This window comes from Lithobates pipiens, unplaced genomic scaffold (genome assembly GCF_037356315.1).
Source record: "Lithobates pipiens isolate NorthernLeopardFrog02 unplaced genomic scaffold, aLitPip1_a1.2 Scaffold_8, whole genome shotgun sequence".
Taxonomy (NCBI): domain Eukaryota; kingdom Metazoa; phylum Chordata; class Amphibia; order Anura; family Ranidae; genus Lithobates; species Lithobates pipiens.
The window spans coordinates 390,215,477-390,236,694 of NW_027507903.1; the positions used below are offsets into that span (position 1 = coordinate 390,215,477).

The 21,218-nt window shown below is 43.9% G+C and overlaps 1 protein-coding gene across 4 annotated transcripts in view; it reads right to left on the reverse strand.

Moving 5' to 3' along the window:
- SAR1B (secretion associated Ras related GTPase 1B) overlaps positions 1-21,218 on the reverse strand; it is a 240,667-nt gene that overhangs the window by 98,860 nt on the left and 120,589 nt on the right. For 3 of the 4 annotated variants that reach the window (XM_077473941.1, XM_077473938.1, XM_077473939.1), the window contains exon 3: positions 745-864. The exons of the other annotated variant lie outside the window; for it this stretch is intronic. In XM_077473941.1, coding sequence (XP_077330067.1) covers positions 745-864 — 120 coding nt within the window. The remainder of the gene's footprint in view (positions 1-744; positions 865-21,218) is intronic. 4 annotated transcript variants of the gene reach the window in all.

The window sequence follows — 21,218 nt, forward strand, 5'->3', positions numbered from 1 at the left end:
TTATTTGATAAAATGGCTACTCACAAGGGCTTGATTTAAACAGTGCATATCAGAGCAGACACTGCAGTGCAGGATTCCAGGGTGGCAGTGGCTGACGTCAGGACATGGCTTCTCCTCCCGTACGCGTTTATAAGGCGGTGAATATGGCTTTCACCAAAAATTTATTGCAACTGAATCAATCACTGGCATTTAAAATACATATATTGTAAAAAGGAGTGAATCGCAAAACAGGGCTCAATAAAAACCATATAAAAATCTGATTAAAAAGTATATAGACATCCAGAGATGAGCAGAAGGTGGACTAACAGTCCCAGCAAGCACTGAAAGAAGAATCCATGTGAGAAGACCTAAATCTCATGCAAGCGTGACTTTCCCGCCACCTCCATGCTACTCGCTTCACTCACCTCTAGGTGTGGACCACTGAGCTAACAGATGGTCAACACCACATGTCCCATACCTGTAAAAACTCCAGGAAGGATCCAGGACCTCTGACCAATATCCCCAGTCCATTTTCATCCAATCCTATCTGATCCTCCAGACGGATGGAAAATAGGGTCAGGATCGGATAGCGGCTGGTGTTAGTGGACATGTTACCGCTGACATCCGCCGCTCCATAGAGGTGAATGGAGGGTCCAATTAGGTCCGTCTGAGAAACTGACAGGCGGACTTGATCAGACCGCCCATGTGAAAGAACCCTAAGGGTGCAATTCTCACAACTATGTAGCGATTAACAAAAATACTCACTTGGATGAAGTGTAGGAACATATTGACCCATTCGGCCATCTTTAAGCATCTGTAGCAATGTGGTTTTCCCAGCATTATCCAACCCTAAAAATACTAATTTTCCATTTTTCTTGTATAAACCTAAAAAATTATAAAAGAAAAGCCTTTTCAACAAGATCTTATATCAAGTCTAAAATCAATGAATGCACAAACAAAAGAAATACATATGGTTGGTCTAAGCAACACAATCTGCCATATAACCTGAAAATCTGAAACTGCACTGGGATATCGTTCTCTAACCTTGTTGAATAGCTATACTAATCCTTTTGAAATGCTTAACTGTCTATACGACTGAGTGAAATAAATCATCCAGATCACTGGATGAGTTGTGCAAATATTTGTGCTACTGATATTTCTCACATTGTGTCTATTAAACCATACATTACCTAGTGACCAGGACTGCTGCTTGAATCAGCTGCATATCTTCAGAAAATTTCACAGTTTATGGCCAATCACAAGATTTTGTTGTATTACTCAATGAATTTCTACAGTAAATTAAATGAAAAAAATGCCAGAAGTACGTTATTATAATTGCTAGGAAAAAAAACCAAAAAAAAAAACCTCTCATTGTCTACCTAAACCTTTAATTAAATAGCAAAAAAGCTACATTTTGTGACAGACCCAACCAGGACAGAGGCTTTTGGAGAGGAATAAGGTCTAGCCTCCTAGCCACTGATTATAGCCCTTGGAGAAAGTAGATCATTCTATAATGGACAACAACCTAATGGACACTGAGAGTGCGGTTTGGATTACTTCTCTGAATAATGATAATAAAGCTTCCCTTCTGGAGTGGATGGAAAAGTGTAATATTAATCATGTACAGGATAATGATCAGAGGGAATGAAGTGGCCCTCCTGCAGACTGGGTTGGAGAGGCTCCTTCACTTGGTACAGAAATATTTATCAACAATATCCCTTAGAATATCTATGAAAATAAATGAATTCCACCTTTTAAGACTGCTGGAATATTGTATGAGTTTGTCTCATTGAGTGTTGCTGGATACTCTGAGGTGGGGTAGGGTTTGTTGTATGTTTATTGTTAAGTAGGTCTTTACCATTGTTCTATTGTTTCTGTGGGATCAGTGGCATATCATCCATGTACGCAGGGTGTTCACTGCACATGAGCCTCCAAGGGGGGGCCCACTGTGCCCTGACCCACCCTGCACCCATGTATGATGCGTTCAGGTATGATTGGTGCAGCAGTGGGGGATATTTTCTTCCAGAGAGCACAGCATTAAAAGAAGGGGGGGGGGGGGGCGCATTGCAGCTGACAGGAGAACTGACAGCTGTATCACCACTCCTGTGGCCACTTCTCCACTTTTGAAGGAGGTATGCTGGGGATGACCATGCAGTAACGTCCACCAGTGACTTCCTCTGCTGGGCTCTGCAATAGGTGATGTCAGACAGAGCCTGGCAGAGAAGTGAGCAGAGAAAGTTTTGCTTTGGTGAGATGTCCGAGCCAGCACTGGCATCCCTTTAAATGGGAAAAAATTGGCCCAGAAGAAAAGCGAGAGAGGGGAGGATTATTCTACACAGTATGCCAGATGGATCAAGCAGCCAGGTAAGGAGCACCAGTGCCCCCTCCCCTACTGACCGACAGTGCCCCCAATCTGCCCCTACTAAGCACAAAGACCCCCCCCCCATCTCTCCCACTAAGCACCAGAACCCCCCCCCCCCCCCCATCTCCCCTGACTAAGCACTTTAAAACAAAGCTGCATTATTTTAGGCAGGTATGCAGGGACGGAGCGGGACACCCCCCACCCCCCCATCAGGTAGGCTGTAGTAAAATAATAATAATAAACTACTGACACCATCCACTGCCCTACTGACACCATCCTGCACATACTACCCACCGCCATACACTTCGCACTCCTCTCCCTGCACATACTACCCACCTCTATACACTCTGCACTCTTATCCTGATCATCTCACCCACCTCCATACACCCCATACTGCTCTCGCACATACTACCTGCCATCCTAACACTCCACCTGTACATTTTCTATTTAACATTACCACATTCTGTAATTCATCTCAAACTCTATTTAACCACATCCGCTTTAAGCCACGCCCAATATTTTGTGCACTTTAAACCACACCCACTTTTTGCCACGGTGCACTGAGTGCGCCGCATTTCTTCATTTGTCCGTGTCTGGGGCCCACTCATGATCTTGCACACAGGCCCACTCATTTCATGATACACCCCTGTGTTGGATGTTATGTTTATTGATTAACTTACTGTTTAATTAATTTACTGTTTAATTAAGATCATTGTTAGCTGTTAATTGGATTGGTGTTTGAAGTATGCATTGTCATGCTAATATCCTCAATAGGGGAATGCCCTCTTGTGGGGTATAAAGTATGTGTCTGAGTTTCAATAAACAGTTATTCCTTATATCACAACATCTTGTGTGTGCTATGCTTGCGGTAAAAAGGGCTGGTATTAGTTCTTGGTCTGCTTAGAACGATTTCAAAGCAGGAGGCACTGTTCACAGGCTATTCAATTTAATGAGCCTTCTGTAATGCTGCTAAGGGCATCTGAATTATTTTTTTTCCTGCCTCTAAAGGCCCCTCAGTGTTAGCCTATGTGTCCATGCACACATAGAGGTTGATTTACGAAAACAGCAGCATGCAAAATCTGGTGCAGCTCTGCATAGAAAACAATCAGCTCAGGTTTTTTGGAAAAGCTAAAAGAGGAAGTAAACCCTGATGGGTTTACTTCCTCTTTGATTCCCTACAAAGGTAAAGCATAATGGACTACTATGCACCGCATAGTAGTCCATTATGTGTCACTTACCTGACACAGGAGCCAGCGAAGTCACCGCTGTCCCCTGTAGTCCGGAGCCTCCATCTTCTTGGTGGGTCTCGCTGCTCCGGCACTGTCATTCGTCGGAGCCGCGATGACGTCACTCCCGCACATGCGCATGGGAGCCGCCACTCATGGCATAATCGCCGCTAACTGCGGCGCACTCAGTGTGCCTGCCCGCCGCTGTCTACGGCGCATGGGCCGTAGACAGCGATGCCTGTCTTTCGGCAAATATCTCCTAAACCGTGTAGGTTTAGGAGGTATTTCTTGGACCTACAGGTAAGCCTTAATCTAGGCTTACATGTAGGTCAAAGTTGGTTGTAAGGGTTTACAACCACTTTAATTGAACTGAAATTAGAAGTTAATTGGTTACCATGCACAGCTGCATCAGATTTTGCACTCTCCAGTTTTAGTAAATCAACCCTATAGGCTTTTAGTAGTGTTTAGTGGCAAAGGCTTTTAGAGGCAGGAAAAAAAAAACCCACAAACACTGCCAGTGCGTCCAGAGTTTGGGCAGGAAAAACACTTGATGCTACTAAAAGCAAGCTAAACATGCCTAAAAGCTCATGCTTGAGCATTAATTAATTTCAATGGCCAGAATTATTCTGGCCAAAGAAATGAATTAAAGCCCAAAAGCTTGACGCCTGTAAAATCTCCTAAAAGATTGTAAAAGCTTTATACGCTTTTACAATAATCGTTTTTTTTTTTAAACGCTGCTAGCTTCTAGGTGAGTAAAAAAAAAAAAAAAACACGTCCTGTGTGCATGAGGCTGTATGGTCATTCAAAATTTGGAATTCAAAGGGTGGGTTCTACAAAGCACATCTACAGTACGATGACACAACCCTGACTGCCCAGACTACATCTCCCAGCATGTACTTAGCTGAGTAAAGCCGGCCATAAATGGAGCAAATTTCTTTGCTGCAATTTGTGGTAAAATTGACTTGATTCCCCCATCAACACAGACAGGAATTCATTTTTGATGGGAGAAGACAGTGATTATTGGTAGCCGCTATAGCTATAATTGCAAATGACTCCAGTAGGCTGGTTGTACCCAAGTTGATCGATTAATCAACTTGGTAGATTCAGCCTGCCCATACACGGTTTGAACCTTGGCAGGTTCCTGCTGGACTGACTGAGATTTCGAACCATGTATGGCCTGCCTTAAATGTTTGCCAACAATGGGAGAAATCATCATGGTAATGCCCTATTGAGCTATATTTATCTATACAGTATCTCACAAAAGTGAGTACACCCATCACATTTTTGTAAATATTTTATATTATAAAATTATTAATCTTTTCATGTGACAACACTGAAGAAATTACACTTTGCTACAATGCAAATTAGTGAGTGTAAAGCTTGTATAACGGTGTAAAATTTGCTGTCCCTTCAAAGTAAATCAACACACAACCATTCATTTCTAAACCGCTGACTAGGGAAGAGCCCAGGTGTTTGCCAAATAGCTAACAATTTTGGGTGTTTGCAGCAAATTCGAAAGCCGCGGAACACCCTTTAAAAGTCTATGGGAGAAATCAAAAGTGCTAATTTTTAAAGCTTAAATACATGGTATTGTCCTAAAAAAAAGTGTTTGGGGACCTGGGTCCAGCCCTACAGGACATGTATCAATGCAAAAAAAAGTTTTAAAATGGCTGTTTTTTCGGGAGCAGTGATTTTAATAATGCTTAAAGTGAAACAATAAACGTGAAAATATTCCTTTAAAAATGTTGTACCTGGGGGGTGTCTATAGTATGCCTGTAAAGTGGCACATGTTTCCCGTGTTTAGAACAGTCCGAGAGCAAAATTACATTTCTAAAAGGAAAAGTAATTTTAAAGTACTCACGACTATAATGAATTTTCGGTCCTGACAATATACATAAAAGTCATTGAAAAAAAATGGCATGGCATTCCCCTACAGTCCATTACCAGGCCCTTTGGGTCTGGTATGGATAGTAAGGAGAACCATGTGCTAAAATTTTAAAGAAAAATGGCGTGGGGGTCCCCCCAAAAATCCATACCAGGCCCTTATTCGAACACGCAACCTGGCAGGCCACAGGAAAAGAGGGGGGATGAGAGAGCACCCTCCAAACTGTACCAGGTCACAAGCCCTCAACATGGGGAGGGTGCTTTGGGGAAGCCCCCCAAAGCACCATGTCCCCATGTTGATGGGGACAAGGGCCTTAGCCCCACAGCCCTTGTCCGGTGGTTGTGGGGGTCTGCGGGCGGAGGGGCTTATTGGAATCTGGAAGCCAGATCCCGGCCTTTCCCCCTGTGAAATGGTAATGGGGTACAAATGTACCCCTACCATTTCACAAAAAAAAAAGTGTGAAAATTGTAAAAATTACAGGACATGGCTTGGGACAAAATAAGAGAATAAAAATGTCCCACAAAGTCTTCTTCTCTTGCTCCGCTGATGGACCAAAAAAGAAAAACGCGACCGACCCACCTCCATGGGAGGCACCCGCTGTATGACGTGTCTTCGCTTTTTACATTTTTTTTGACAAATGTCCACAACAAAAAGCAATGGGGGTTATTTACGAAAGGCAAATCCACTTTGTCCTGCAAGTGCACTTGAAAGTGCAGTCGCTGTAAATCTAATGCCGCGCACACACGACTAAACTTTCCGGCAGAAAAGGTCAGACGGAATCATTCCGTCGGATATTACGATCATGTGTGGGCTATATCTGACTTTTTTCTTCAAAAATTCAGGTGGACCTAGAAATAGAACATGTTTCAAATCTGTCCGACGGAATACATTTCTATCGGGAAAACTGTTCGTCTGTATGCTGGTCCGACAGACCAAATATGACGCTAGGGCAGCTATTGGCTACTGGCTATTAAACTTCCTTTTCTAGTCCCGTCGTATGCCATCATGTTCAAAACTAATGGTCTTTGATCCGTTCGTGTGTGGGCAAGTCTGTTTGGAAGTCTGTCGTAACTCAGTCGGGAAGACCGTCAGACCTTTTCTGCCGAAAAGTCCAGTCATGTGTACGTGGCATTAGGGGTAAATCTGGAATGAGTGGAAGCTTTGCTGATTTTATCATCCAATGTGCAAGCTAAAATGCAGTTTTTTTGTTTTCCTTGCATGTCCCCCTTGGATCTACAGCGATTTTTCTTCCAAGTGCACTTTCAAGTGCACTTGCAGTGCAAAGTGGATTTTCCTTTAGTAATTAACCCCCAATGTGTGTTGCAGGAATCTCTCCTGCTGAGCTATTGTATTTTGATAGCGGGGGATTCCCCCTCCCGTCAGAATACACAGATCCGCACTTGGAGTAAATGCTGATCAAATGATAGGTTTCCAGAATGACCATTTGGCAAAAGCTGGTTGTTAGACCGACTTCTATTGAACAGACAGGTTCTTGCTGAACCAACCTATTTTCATCTTGTTGCTTAAATCTCAGCTCTGTATATGCAAACAGACTAATCAGCCGACCTCAAAAAGTGTTTTTTGCTCATGATAAAAAGGAACCTTAATAGGGAAACAGTTTTAAAATGATGTATGCAGAGAAGCTACAATAATGGAGTAGTCTATCTCCATTTCATTGCTTCCACCCAAAACCACAAGTTTATTTTAGTTACTTACATCATTTTATTGGTTGAACTAGATGGCCTTGTGTCTTATTTCAACCAGACTACCAATGTAACTTCCAAAGGTTGTAGTCAAAGAAAGTGGGGATTGCAAAATGTTAATGTACTGTAAGATCTACTGTTCATATTGTTAAACCCACCCAAAACAATTATTAACCAAGTAGGTATCTAACAGTCTCACTTCACCACTATAACATGTAAACAAAGGCATCACTAAAATGATTTATTATTGTTAATGTAAGTATGTCCAGCCATTTATTATTTGAAAGTGGAACTATACTTACCTTGGATCCAGTCATGCGAGGTTCTGGAGCTCCCCGCCTAGCTGCTGACATGTTCGGGCGGCTGGCTTCTGGATGCCGATCGCTGGCCACTTTCATTGGCCAGGCAGGGATACTGAATCTGTATACTGAGCCCTAAGCACTATTAAGTGAGAAATGCATCAGTCGTTTGTCCCATTTTTTTGCTGTGGCTTGTATCTGTTGGACTTTTTATAAATAAAGGCTTTATTCCAGAGTGCAGCTGTCCACAATTTCCTTTTTGCTTCAAGTTGCTGTATGCTTAGCCGGCACCTGGTGTTCCAGTTCCAAGGAGAGTCTCATATCCACATTTCCACCTGGAGCAGTGATCCCCTTCCCCTACAGCCTTTTTTCAGCTAAAAAGTCTTGGATTGGCCTAGAGCTGAGCTGTAACTCTCAACAAGCTCCAACGAAATTAGTTCCACAGTCAGATCTTAGTGTCTTGACTGGTCCTCTAATGGCTAGCAATTGTCTTAAAGCACTGATGAAACTTGAGGCATCAATAGATTCTATTACTTCAATGTGTACTGCACACACACTCATGCAAGTGAACAGCACTGCCCATCGTTTGCTATTTGCTTGGCCACCATCCATGGCCCAAAGACATCCAAACCAACATGAGTGAAAGGTGGGTCAGTACTTAACCACTTCCCACCCGGCCAATGCACATATACGGCCGGGTGGGAGCCGTCTACTTCTGATAGGACGTTCAGGAACGTCCATCAGAAGGAGCGGGATCGCGCGCGTGTGCCCGCGCAGCGGCGTGATCCCGATGCGCCCGTGTCACCCAGACACGGCGCATCTCAGATCGGCAGGAGGGCTCTGTGATTGGCCCTCCTGATCACATGATGGCCGAGTCCAATCACGGCCGTCATGTGATGTAAACAAACAGCCGGTTGCTAGGCAATCGGCTCCTCCTCTCCTAACACAGAAGTCATCACTGAGGAGAGGAGAGCAGATCGCTGCAACCGGCTGATGATCAGTGAGTATGAGCTGTTTTTTACAGTTTTTTACTCACTGATCACCAGTCTAGTGTAAACACAAATCACCACACAGTGTAAACACACCACACAGTATAAACACAATGTCCCCACACATGTCCCCAAAACATACATGTCCCCAAATAATAAATACACATGTCCCTAATAATAAAAACATGTCCCCCACATATGTCCCACTAAAATCACATGTCCCAATGATTATCTGCACACATATGTACGTGATCACCTGCACACATATGTGCATGATCATTTGCGTACATATGTCCGTGATCACACAAACCAATTATTATACACTTAACGGAATTTTTTTTACCAAAAACATGTAGCAGAATACATTTTGGCTTAAATTTATGACAAAATTTGATTTTATTGGATTTCTTTTAAAATAGAAAAAATAAAATATTGTTTTTTTTCCAAATTTCCGCTTTTTTTGCGCTTATATCGCAAAAAATAAAAAATGGAGTCGTGAATAAATACCACCAAAATAAAGCTCTATTTGTGCGAACAAAATGATAAAAATGTCATTTGGGTACAGTGTAGCATGACCGCGCAATTGTCACTGAAATCGCTAGAGCGATGAAAGCTGAAAATTGGGCTGGGAAGGAAGGGGGCGAAAGTGCCCTGTATTGAAGTGGTTAACCTGTCAGCTGGCAAATCTGACATTTGCTGTTGCTGGTGTTTGCCTCTCAGTTTGCAGCACTGAACACAGCTGTGCAATGCAGCTGTGATCTGTCTTTTTGCTCCTATAATCCAAAGGCCTGGAGCTCTTATGGCACCATCTGTGAAGTGTCTACCTTGGTGCTTAACCCCTTCACGTTAGTGCCGTATGAGCAAAGTGGTGATGTGATGGCGAGCAGGTATAATGAGGATTCACTCAACTCAGCCTTGTTTAAAACGTCCACCAACCCCTAACATACCATCATTGTCAATTGGACTGTTTTTTGCAATGTCCCTCTTGTCACAGATACATTTAATTTCTGAGCCAAAGACACTCTGTTGTACACTGCATATTATGATCAGTTCACCTTCAGCAATATCTTTTGCAGAAAGAAGCTTTTGGCATGCGTTCCAACCTTGACAGTGATCATCTGCGGGCTTTGTGTGGAAGAAATATGCAATATGAACTAACCTTGTGCTGGTGCGTACAAGCCTTCTCCACTTGGAGAAACGTTCAAATCGTTGACGGCCCAAGACTAGTCTTTGTTAAGTTCTAGTGATGAGGGTTTTGACTTCACGACAAATCTCTGCATCTTTGTTAGGTTCTAGAAGACTGAAGACATCAGCTGTGGTTTATTCTGGATGATCCAGCACTAATTCAATACTTGTTAACCAAGAAGAATTTGCAAAGACACTTGCAGACAGTGGCCTGGTGGCATGACCTGCAGGGTTAATTTCATATGGAACATAATGCCATTGTTCAGGTTTAGATGATTTCCTGATTCTCTCTACACGGTTGCTGGCATAGACATAGAAATGTTTAGTCTAGTTGTATATGTAGTCCAGAACAACCTTGCTGTCTGTGTAGAATCTGATGTCATCTATCTGAATGTCTAGCTCATGCAGTATGAAATCTGCTATTTCTACAGAAAGACAGTACCACAAAGTTCAAGCCTGGGAATCGTGTGTTCAGGCTTAGGTGCTAACTTAGCTTTTCCAAACAGAAACCCTATGTGGGCTTGAGTAGAAGAATCTCTTACCTTAAGGTAAGCGGCAGCTGCTGTGGCCTCAGTAGATGCATCTGAGAAGGTGTGAAGCACTTTCCCACCTTGAAAGCTGGTCTATTGGTAGTGGAGCATCCCGATCTTTAATAGTCTCTGAGACCTGTCTAAGTAATAATTTAGAACACCACGTTTGGTAAATGGTTTGTCTGCAGAGCTGACTTGAAAACCGAAGGTGTCTTTTAATGAGTCCCATCGTAGGCCCAGACTTCTCTGTACAGGTGTCTGTAGGTAAAGATTTAAATCCATCATCCACATAGAAGTCTCTCTTGACAAAGTGTCAAGCTTCCATGCCATACTCCCCCCCCCCCCCCCCCCATCAAGGGCAGTCCTTCGTAAACGGTATGTTGCAACAATGGGTGAGGGACTATTTCCAAAAACAGGTACTTTCATGCGGTATTCAACCATCCATGTTGACGTTGTCTTGGTGCCACAGAAACCTTAGGAGGTTCCTATGGTCTTCATGCACAATGAAGCAATGAAACATTTGTTCAATGTCAGCAGTTATGGCAACTGACTCTCTTCTAAACCTTATAAGCACACCTACAAGGTTGTTGGTTAGGTTTGAACCAGTGAAAAGAACATTGTTCAAGGATGCACCTTGATGCTTGGCACTGGAGTCAAATACTACCCTGATTTGCTGTGGCTTACGTGGATGATAAACTGAAGAAAGGCAGGTACCAGCACTCATCGTGTCTTTGAAGTGGTGGAGCTGGTTCAGAGTGATCATTGTCAAAGATCCTTTTCATAAAGGCGATGAAATAGTCTGTAATTTCAGGCCTGTTCTTTAGTGTTTGTTGAAGTGAGTTGAATCTGGATAGAGCCTGTACACGATTGGTTGGGAGTTTAACTCTTGCAGCATGAAGAGCTAATGGTGCAATCCAGCTGTTGCACTCATCCTGGAAGAATTCTGTCCATTATTTTGATGAATTCTCTGTCTTCGACTGACAAGGCTATTTTATTGTCATCACTTGTAGTGCAAAACACTGTGGTACCTAGGTTGTCTTCGCAATGGTTAGGAGTGACATCAGGTACTTGGATGGTGTCAAGAGGCTTCACCTTTACATCATAATGGTGAGTTTGTAGTGGGACGCATGTCCCTTTCCTAATATGTAAGTTTTGAAGGAGTGGATTTCGGATGATGTACGCATTCTATCCAAGCATACGTCGCCCACGATTACCCAGCCTAGATCAAGTTTTTGTGCGTAAGGGGCATCATTAGGTCCATTGCCCTGCTTGCATACTTCGTGTACTCTGAGAATGTCTCTTCCTAGCAAGATCAAGATTTCAGCAGTCATGTCCATTTCAGGAATTTCATTAACAAGGTGCCTCAAGTGAGGATGGTGATATGTAGCCTCTGGAGTAGGAATTTCTTCCCTTTCGTCTGGCATCTGGTCACACTCGACTAATATTGGTAGGGGTATGCCCTCTCCTTTATTGATATGAGAGACCATGAACCCATCGGCCCTTCTACCGAAAGTCTCTTAACGACCAGAACAGGTTCTGAGAGTATACAGTGATGCATGTCCCTCTATGCCAAAGATCTCAAAGCATTTATGCTTAACCAGGGATCTGTTGCTCCTTTCATCTATTATGGCATACATCATAATAGCTTCCTCAGATTAATCCTTTGGGTATATCTTGACTAGGCATATCTTAGCACAGCATTTGTGATCTAAGCCTTCTCCACAGACTTCTGTGCATGAAGAAATGTTAGCTGTGGCTTTAGCATGATCTTCTTGCGCACCGCTATGACTTGAGACAAGGCTGGAGGTAGAAGGCTGCTGTGAATTGTCTGAGGGTGGGCCCGGATGCATAGCTGTAACATGTCTGTCGCTACTGCATTCTGTGCACTTGATAACAACTTTACAGTCTTTAGCAAAATGTACATAACAAGCACAGCACCTGTAGCACATTCCAAGTTTCTAAAGAATCTCCCTGCGCTCTTGTAACGCCTTTGCCCTAAGCCCACAACATTTCTTTAGGGGGTGAGGCTTCTTGTGAATAGGGCACTGACGATTAGGGTCTTTATCTCTGTCACCCTAATCGCTCTGGTGAGCAGGAGAGGATACGGTGGTGAGATGTCTGACCTTTTAACAGATATTGCTCTATTAAAGTCTATGTTTAGCTGCTGTTATCATTCCTTGATGAAGATGATGATTATGAAGCAGGCAAATTGGGTTCACTGAAGCTGAAGCTGGGATCATTTCTCATCCAGGCTTGATCACTGATGAACCTGCAAAAATATGCGAATGGAGGAAAAGATAAGTTATAGTCTCTTTTGTACCTTGAGCCCTGTTGTGCCCATTTCTCTTGCAGATCGTATGGCAGTTTAGACACCACTGGATTGACACCATGAGCAGTGTCCAGGAAGCTTAGTCCAGGTAGGCGTGGGTCTGTCTTTGCCAACTCCAGCTCCATGAGAAGATCACTCAGATCTTGGAGCTTGCGATAGTCTTTGTTCCCTATTTTTGGGAATTTTTGAAGTCTCTCGAATAGAGCTCTTTCTATGGCTTCAGAGCCAGCATAGGCTTGCTCAAGTCTTTCCCATGCAGCAACAAGACCTGCATCCGGGTGGTCAGCTTGTACTGTTCCCAGCCTTTTAACACGATCTGCAGATTCTAGCCCCAGCCACTTTGTGAACAAATCAAGTTCTTCCTTAGTAGTAAGGTTGAGATCAGCAATGGCAGCCTTGAAGGTTGATCTCCAGGCCCTGTAGCTCTCCGGACAGTCGTCAAACCTTGAGAGGGTACTGTTAATGAGCTCACAACATACCATATATCTGGCAAAGTAATTCAAGTCTGATCTCTCAGTCTTCGGTGCCAAAGTGCCAGCGCCTAGAGGCGATTCAGTTCGCATTGTGCGCTATACAAGTATTCATTCATTCATTCATTCAAAGTAACTTGTGGAACCTTTTGGGTGTGAAAGTTCTCTGTTGAAGTAGAGTGAGGTTTACCAGAATGAAATGCTGTTGCAGGAGCGTTTAACTCAGCAGATGACAAGATACAACAGATAAATAGGTTGTAGTATTTATGCAGCAAAAAGATGATATTTTCTGTAGCTTACTATGCAGAATACATGTTTCCTGCTACATGTGGTCTGTTAGCTGCATTCATGACACAGGAAAACTCAGAAAGAAGGGTGGAGCATTACATACAAAAAGGAAGTTACATAGTTACATAGTTACATAGTTAGTCAGGTTGAAAAAAGACACAAGTCCATCCAGTTCAACCTTAAAAACAAATAAATAAAATAAAAAATAATCGTACAATCCAAATACCCAATTCTATACCCACAGTTGATCCAGAGGAAGGCGAAAAAAACCCCCAGCAGAGCATGCTCCAATTTGCTACAGCAGGGGAAAAAAAATTCCTTCCTGATCCCCCAAGAGGCAATCGGATTTTCCCTGGATCAACTTTACCTATGTTAGTACCCAGTTATATTATGTACATTCAGGAAAGTATCCAGGCCTTTCTTAAAGCAATCTACTGAGCTGGCCAGAACCACCTCTGGCGGGAGTCTATTCCACATTTTCACAGCTCTAACTGTGAAGAAACCTTTCCGTACTTGAAGATGAAATCTCTTTTCCTCTAGACGTAAAGAGTGCCCCCTTGTCCTCTGGGTTGACCGTACAGAGAACAACTCAACACCAAGTTCACTATATGGACCCCTAATATATTTGAACATGTTGATCATATCCCCCCTTATTCTCCTCTTCTCAAGAGTGAATAAATTCAGTTCCTCTAATCTTTCCTCATAGCTGAGTTCCTTCATGCCTCTTATCAGTTTGGTTGCCCTTCTCTGCACTTTCTCCAGTTCCCCGATATCCTTTTTGAGAACTGGTGCTCAAAACTGAACTGCATATTCCAGGTGAGGTCTTACTAATGTGTGTCATAACATCAGGAAAGGGAACATGAGAAAACAAGTGCATTACCACAAAAGGTCACTAGATGGCAGCATGTGAACTAAATATAAACGTCCATAGAAAATTGTTAGGGAACAATCTATATAAATTCTATGCTCAGTTGGGGCAGCACATGCTGCTACATGAACGCATATGTGCGCTCAGCCGGCGTGAAGAAGTTAATGCAAAAAAGACAAAACACGTCTCTTCTGATTTAAAAATCCTGCCTGTTTGCCCATTTTTATTTGGTAGCCTAAAGTTCTACACAAAGTTTCGATTAAGTAGGAAAGGTTCTTGCTGGGTATTACTGTTATCCTAGACTCTAAACAGAAATATCCCTCACTTACAATTCTGCTGACAATGGTTTTAGATGACAATAAGTGAGGGAAAGTTTGCAACATGGATACAGACAGCAATAATACCTGATAAAAGTAACCTTCTCCTACTCCTTCTCCTAAAGATTTAGCTTCATTAGATGGCTGCTGAAACTGTTGTCCACAGAACAGGAAGGAAGGAGAAATCTCTCTAATATAGGCCTTGAACACTTTTAGGGAGTGGGAGCCTTGACTGACGAAAGCATGGCTTTATAGTGGACATTGACACAACACAGGGAGGATAACTGGCTCCATTGCATTGGCTACAAGGACGTGAGGTGAAGGGATGGAGCCCGAACTCCAGAAAAAAGTTACGCTGAGGTATGTTCCTTTGACCTGATAAGATTCAGCTTACAGAACTGGGTTGCCCATCCCCTCTTTAATGCTTTGTCCAGCTTTAATGACTGTTTTGACCTTGCCAGCAATTGACATTGCTTTATTGGGCTATGCCCACAAGTTAAATTCTGTGGTCAGTCTAGTGTCTACATGTGCTCACAGTGTAACTTTGACAGGCATTTATTTGTAATGTTTGCAAAAGTTCAATAAAGCTTGTGGCCTGGCCCTAATGAACCTCTGTAATTTTTTCGGTAAGGTATTGGTTTAATAATTGGTTATGCATGAGCATATGCTTCATAGCAGTCATGGATCCTAGTAGCAGTAAACCCGAGGAGGAGTTTAACCCTTCCACAAAATATTAAAAACAAAAATTAAAGGTCTTGGTTGGACATGCACTTTAACCAGTTGCCGACCGCCCTATAGCAGTTTTATAGCTACAGGGCAGCCATGCAGCGCAGGATCCCCCACACACACACGCATATACATATATATATATACTGTCCTCGGTCCACGAGGTTAACAAGCAGCTGTGAGACAGTTCAGTCAACTTAAAAGGCTTTATTCAGCAAAAAGCAACAGAAAATTCACAGGCTGTCTTTATAGGCAGTTCAAACCACACAAAAACTCTTCTTAGCAGTATAAGACAGTCCTTTTAAGCACTTGCTTACTGGGCACTTAAACCCCCCCTCCTGCCCAGACCAATTTTCAGCTTTCAGCGCTGCTGCGCTTTGAATGACAATTGCGTGGGCATACAACACTGTACCCAAATGAAATTTTTATAATTTTTTTCCCACAAATAGAGCTTTCTTTTGGTGGTATTTAATTACAGCTGGGAGTTTTATTTTTTGCTAAACAAACAAAAAAAGATGCAAAAAAAATAAAAATAAAAAATCATGTTTAATAGTTTGTTATAAAATTTTGCAAACAGGTCATTTTTCTCCTTCATTGAAGTGCGCGGATGAGGCGCATTGATAGGCTGCACTGGTGGGCACTGATAGGCTGCACTGGTGGGCACTGCTAGGCTGCACTGGTGGGCACTGATAGGCATAGTTAAGGCGGCACTAATAGGCACAGATAAGGTGGCACCGATAGGCACAGAAAAGGCAGTACTGATGGGCACAGATAAGGCAGCACTGATGGGCAAAGATGGGCACAGATAAGATGGCACGGATGGGTGGCACAGATGGGTGGCATGGATGGGTGGCACTAAGGGGCACTGATAGGTACCACTGATAGATGGGACTGATGGGCACTGATAGGTGGCACTGTTGGGCACTGATGGGCGGTACTGATGGGCACTGGTAGATGACACTGATGGGCACGGATATGTGGCACTGGGGTGCAGCACCGTTGTTGAGGTAGATTGTGGGTGGCACTGTGGGCACTGATGTGTGGCACTGTGGGCACTGCTGGGTGGCACTGTGGGCACTGCTGGGTGGCACTTACGGGGGGCACTTATTTATCCCTGAGGGGGGCAGGTGGGCACTAGTAAGCTGACCGTGATCGGGACTAATGTCCCGATCACGGCCGCCGGTGATCGGGCTCTTTTTTTTCTCCTCGCGCTGTCAGCGCGAGGAGGAATAATAGCCGATTACAGGCTCCGTTGTATCACATGATCAGCTGTCATTGGCTGACAGCTGATCACGTGGTAAGGGATCGGGATCGACCCCTTGCTCGGATCTGTGATCAGGCGAGTCTCATAGACTCGCCGATCACAGAGTGCGCCGCGCGTGCCCATCAGGTGGCGCACAGGCCGCTCGTGCACGGGACAACGTAAATAGACGTAGTCCCGGCAAAGGAGGTCCGTGCTGTAGCCGTCATTTGGCTATAACGCGGGTCTCAAGTGGTTAAAAAATGCTCAGCATCCCAGCCACAGAATATAACATAGCAAAGTTCCAGTTCAGGCAAGCTCACCCAGAAGGATCAAGTCATAGGCAACAGGGGTCCTTCCAGCTTCAAGCTGCTCTCAGCTCTGATAGCTCAACAGCCATCTCTCTCACAACCTCTCTGATCAGGTGCCTAATAAGTAGGCCTGAAAGGGAAGTACTTTGCCTGTTTCATTAACCCTTCCCAGGCTGACTCTCCACATATCCCCCCCCCACCATGTTCCAACCCCGGGGCTGGACAATTTATACCACAATGGCCATAGGCCTGGGAAAGGGCTTCTTTTATTTTTTACAATGCAGGCGCCCAGGTCTATGCCCCCTTCTCACTTTGAATCCACATAATTTCTAGACCGGATTGCTGCTGTAAACCTATCATAGTCATTTTTATCAGTTTCCATTAGGCGGTACACTTCCTGGTATTCCTCTGTGAGAGCAGTTGCACCAATTCAGCACAGCGCTTTCTGGGCCACCTTTCAAAAAATGTAATGTTTTCAAATTCAGCCAGGCAGCCCTCAATGTGGTTGTCCAGTAGCATCGGCTGTAAAAAGTCACCAGCACACGTTCTACATTTGTTACCACTGAGAGGAGTGCCGACATTTTCTACTCTCTCAGAGGGTTCCTGTCCCTCTGTGAGACACCTGCTCTCCACAGTAGGCCCAACCATCAGCACTTGACCCCCAGGTTTAGACTCTCTGACCCTGCCAGATCGGTTGACAACCCCCGTTTGGGCCCTCGCTAATGGTTTATGCCTACGTTTAAACACTTAACATGGGGGTGTCTCCTTTTTAGGGGAGGCCCTTCAACCTTTGAACCTTTGTTCATGTAAGTCCCAAAATAGGGGGCAGTCTTGCCCAATTAGCAAATCATAAGGTAACACCGGGATCACCACAACTCTCAGTGTACAGTGACCATTCCAATATTTTTCCTGGGAATCAGCTTTCCCTAAAACCTGTCAGATCGGAGAAGGGTAATCCCACTCCCTGAGTCAAGAAGTGCTACAACCTCCTGTCCATTAACCCGGACCACACTCTCAAGCGGGTTTGGATTGTTCATGGGACCAGCGCCAAAAGCAAACATAGAGCCATGTCACATTCCATTGGCTACTCCTGCCTTGGACACTGGGCAGCCATATGACTCAGTTGCTGGCAGGACAAAAAGCAAACCTCATGGGGTTCCCGCTCTCCCTGCCGACTCTCAGGACGGTTTGACATTAGGGGGCTCCTAGCGGGACTGCTAGGCACTCAAGCAGACACTATGCGCTCAACCGGCGCCATCTTGGCACTGGAACACACTTCCTTAGAATGGGCCAGCTCTCTGGTAATAGAGGGACTCTCCTGGACACTTTCAGCACAACTGTAGCGCTTGACAGCAGCAGCCATCTCATCCAGGGACTGAGGCTCGGACTGAGCCACACATTGGTGCTGCTCCTTAAGAAAACCATGCAAAAAGCGATCCAGTGCAACTAGCTCTACAATCTGAGTGGTGATCTTTTCCTCTGGTTTCAGCCAATCCTGGAATGGGTGTATTAGACGATACAATTGAGCACAGGCAGGCTTAGCTCTGTCAAAGCGCCAGGCATGAACACGGTTTGCCCTTAAAGCCACAGTCACTTCCAGCCTGGCTAGGATTTTGGCCTTTAGCAGTTTATTGTCCCGTGCTGATTCAGAGGCCAAATTACAATAGGCCTGTTGAGGATCTGCAGTCAGGAAAGGAGCCAGAATATCCGCCCAGTCTTTCTCAGGGAGAGCTTCTCTTGTTGCAATCCTTTCAAACACTGCCATATAAGCTTCCGCGTTATCTGTGGCTGTCATCTTTTGCATAGTCCGCTGCACAGGCTTCCACAGGTCACTCTTTACAGCAGGGTTACCTTTCATAATTTCAGCCTGCTGGGTCAGTGCCTTGTGTAAACCCGCTATCTGTTCAATCAGTAAGCGGTTTGGCTCTTGCTGAGCATTAGCCACTGCTAGTTGTTTGATCAGTTCCTCCATCACTTTGATGCTTTTCCAGCCTGTACAACTTTAACCCAGGACATGGGTTTGGCCTTCACCCCCTCAAGCTACCTGCATTCTCCACCAATTGTCAAGATCCGAGGGGTTACCAAGCAGCTGTGAGACATCTCTTTCACAGCCTCTCTGACCAGGTGCCTAATAAGCAGGCCTAAAAGGGAAGTACTTGCCCTGTTTCATTATGCCTTCCCAGGCGGACTCTACACAATATCTATATACAGTATCTCACAAAAGTGAGTACACCCCTCACATTTTTCTAAACATTTTATTATATATTTTCATGTGACAACACTGAAGAAATTACACTTTGCTACAATGTAAAGTAGTGAGTGTACAGCTTGTATAACAGTGTATATTTGCTGTCTCCTCAAAATAACATACAGCCATTAATGTCTAAACTGTTGGCAACAAAAGTGAGTACAACCCTAAGTGAAAATGTCCACATTGGGCCCTAAGCGTAAATATTTTTTGTGGCCACCATTATTTTCCAGCACTGCCTTAACCCTCTTGGGCATGGAGTTCACCAAAGCTTCACAGATTGGCACTGGAGTTCTCTTTCAGCGCTCCATGACAACATCACGGAGCTGGGGGATGTTAGAGACCCTGTGCTCCTTCACCTTCTGTTTAAGGATGCCCCACAGATGCTTAATAGGGTTCAGGTCTGGAGACATACTTGACCAGTCCATCACCTTTACCCTCAGCTTCTTTAGGAAGGCAGTGGTAGTCTTGGAGGTGTGTTTGGGTTGTTATCATGTTGGACTACTGCCCTGGGGCCCAGTCTCCAAAGGGAGAGGATCATGCTTTGCTTCTGTATCACAGTACATGTTGGCATTCATGGTTCCCTCAATAAACTGTAGCTCCCCAGTGCCGACAGTGCAGTCCCAGATCATGACACTCTCACCCCCATTCTTGACTGTAGGCAAGACACACTTGTCTTTGTACTTCTCACCTGGTTGCCACCACACATGCTTGACACAACCTGAACCAAATAAGTTTATCTTGGTCTCATCAGACCATGGGACATGGTTCCAGTAATCCATGTTCTTAGTCTGCTTGTCTTCAGCAAACTGCATACAGGCTTTCTTGTGCATCATCTTTAGAAGAGGCTTCCTTCTGGGATGACAGCCATGCAGACCAATTTGATACAGTGTGCGGTGTATGGGCTGAGCACTGACAGACTGACCCCCCCACCCCTTCAACCTCTGCAGCAATGCTGGCAGCACTCATATGTCTATTTCCCAAAAACAGTCTCTGGATATGACGCTGAGCACGTGCACTCAACTTCTTTGGTTGACCATGGCGAGGCCTGTTCTGAGTGGAACCTGTCCTGTTAAACCGCTGTTTGGTCTTGGCTCCCGTGCTGCAACTCAGTTTCAAGGTCTTGACAATCTTATAGCCCGTGCCATCTTTATGTAGAGCAACAATTATTTTTTTCAGATCCTCAGAGAGTTCTTTGCCATCAGATTCCATGTTAAACGTCCAGTGACCAGTATGAGAGAGTGAGAGCACTAACATCAAATGTAACACACCTGCTCCTCATTCACATCTGAGACCTTGTAACACTAATGAGTCACATGACATCGGGGAGGAAAAAGGGCTAATTGGACCCAATTTGGACATTTTCACTTAGGGGTGTACTCACTTTTGTTGCCAGTGGTTTAGACATTAACGACTGTGTGTTGAGTTATTTTGAAGGGACAGAAAATGTACACTGTTATACAAGCTGCACACTCACTAATTTACATTGTAGCAACATATTAATTTCTTCAGTGTTACATAGTTACATAGTAAGTGAGGTTGAATAAAAGACACAAGTCCACCAAGTCCAACCTGTGTGTGATTATATGTCAGTATTACCTTGTATATCACTGTATGTTGTGGTCGTTCAGGTGCTTATCTAATAGTTTCTTGAAACTATCGATGCTCCCTACTGAGACCACCAAGTGTGGAAGGGAATTCCACATCCTTGCCACTCTTACAGTAAATAACCCTCTACGTAGTTTAAGGTTAAACCTCTTTTCTTATAATTTTAATGAGTGGCCATGAGTCTTGTTAAATTCTCTTCCGAAAAAAAGTTTTATCCCTATTGTGGGGTCACCAGTATGGTATTTGTAAGTTGAAATCATATCCCCTTTCAAGCGTCTCTTCTCCAGAGAGAATAAGTTCAGTGCTCGCAACCGTTCCTCATAAATAATATCCTCCAGACCCTTTATTCTTTTTTTTCTTAAATTTGGTCTTTTTACATTTTTTTAACAAAAAATAAAAACCACAGAGGTTATCAAATACCACCAAAAGAAAGCTTTATTTTTGGGAAAAAAAATTATAAAGATTTCATTTGGGTACAGTGTTGTATGACCACGCAATTGTCATTCAAATTGTGACAGCGCTGAAAGCTGAAAATTGGTCTGGACACGAGGGGGGTTTAAGTGCCCAGTAAACAAGTGGTTACATTTATTATTCAATGGAATACATTGGCTAATGCTCTTATTTAATATGCTCGTAAAGCAAACCCATCTGACCT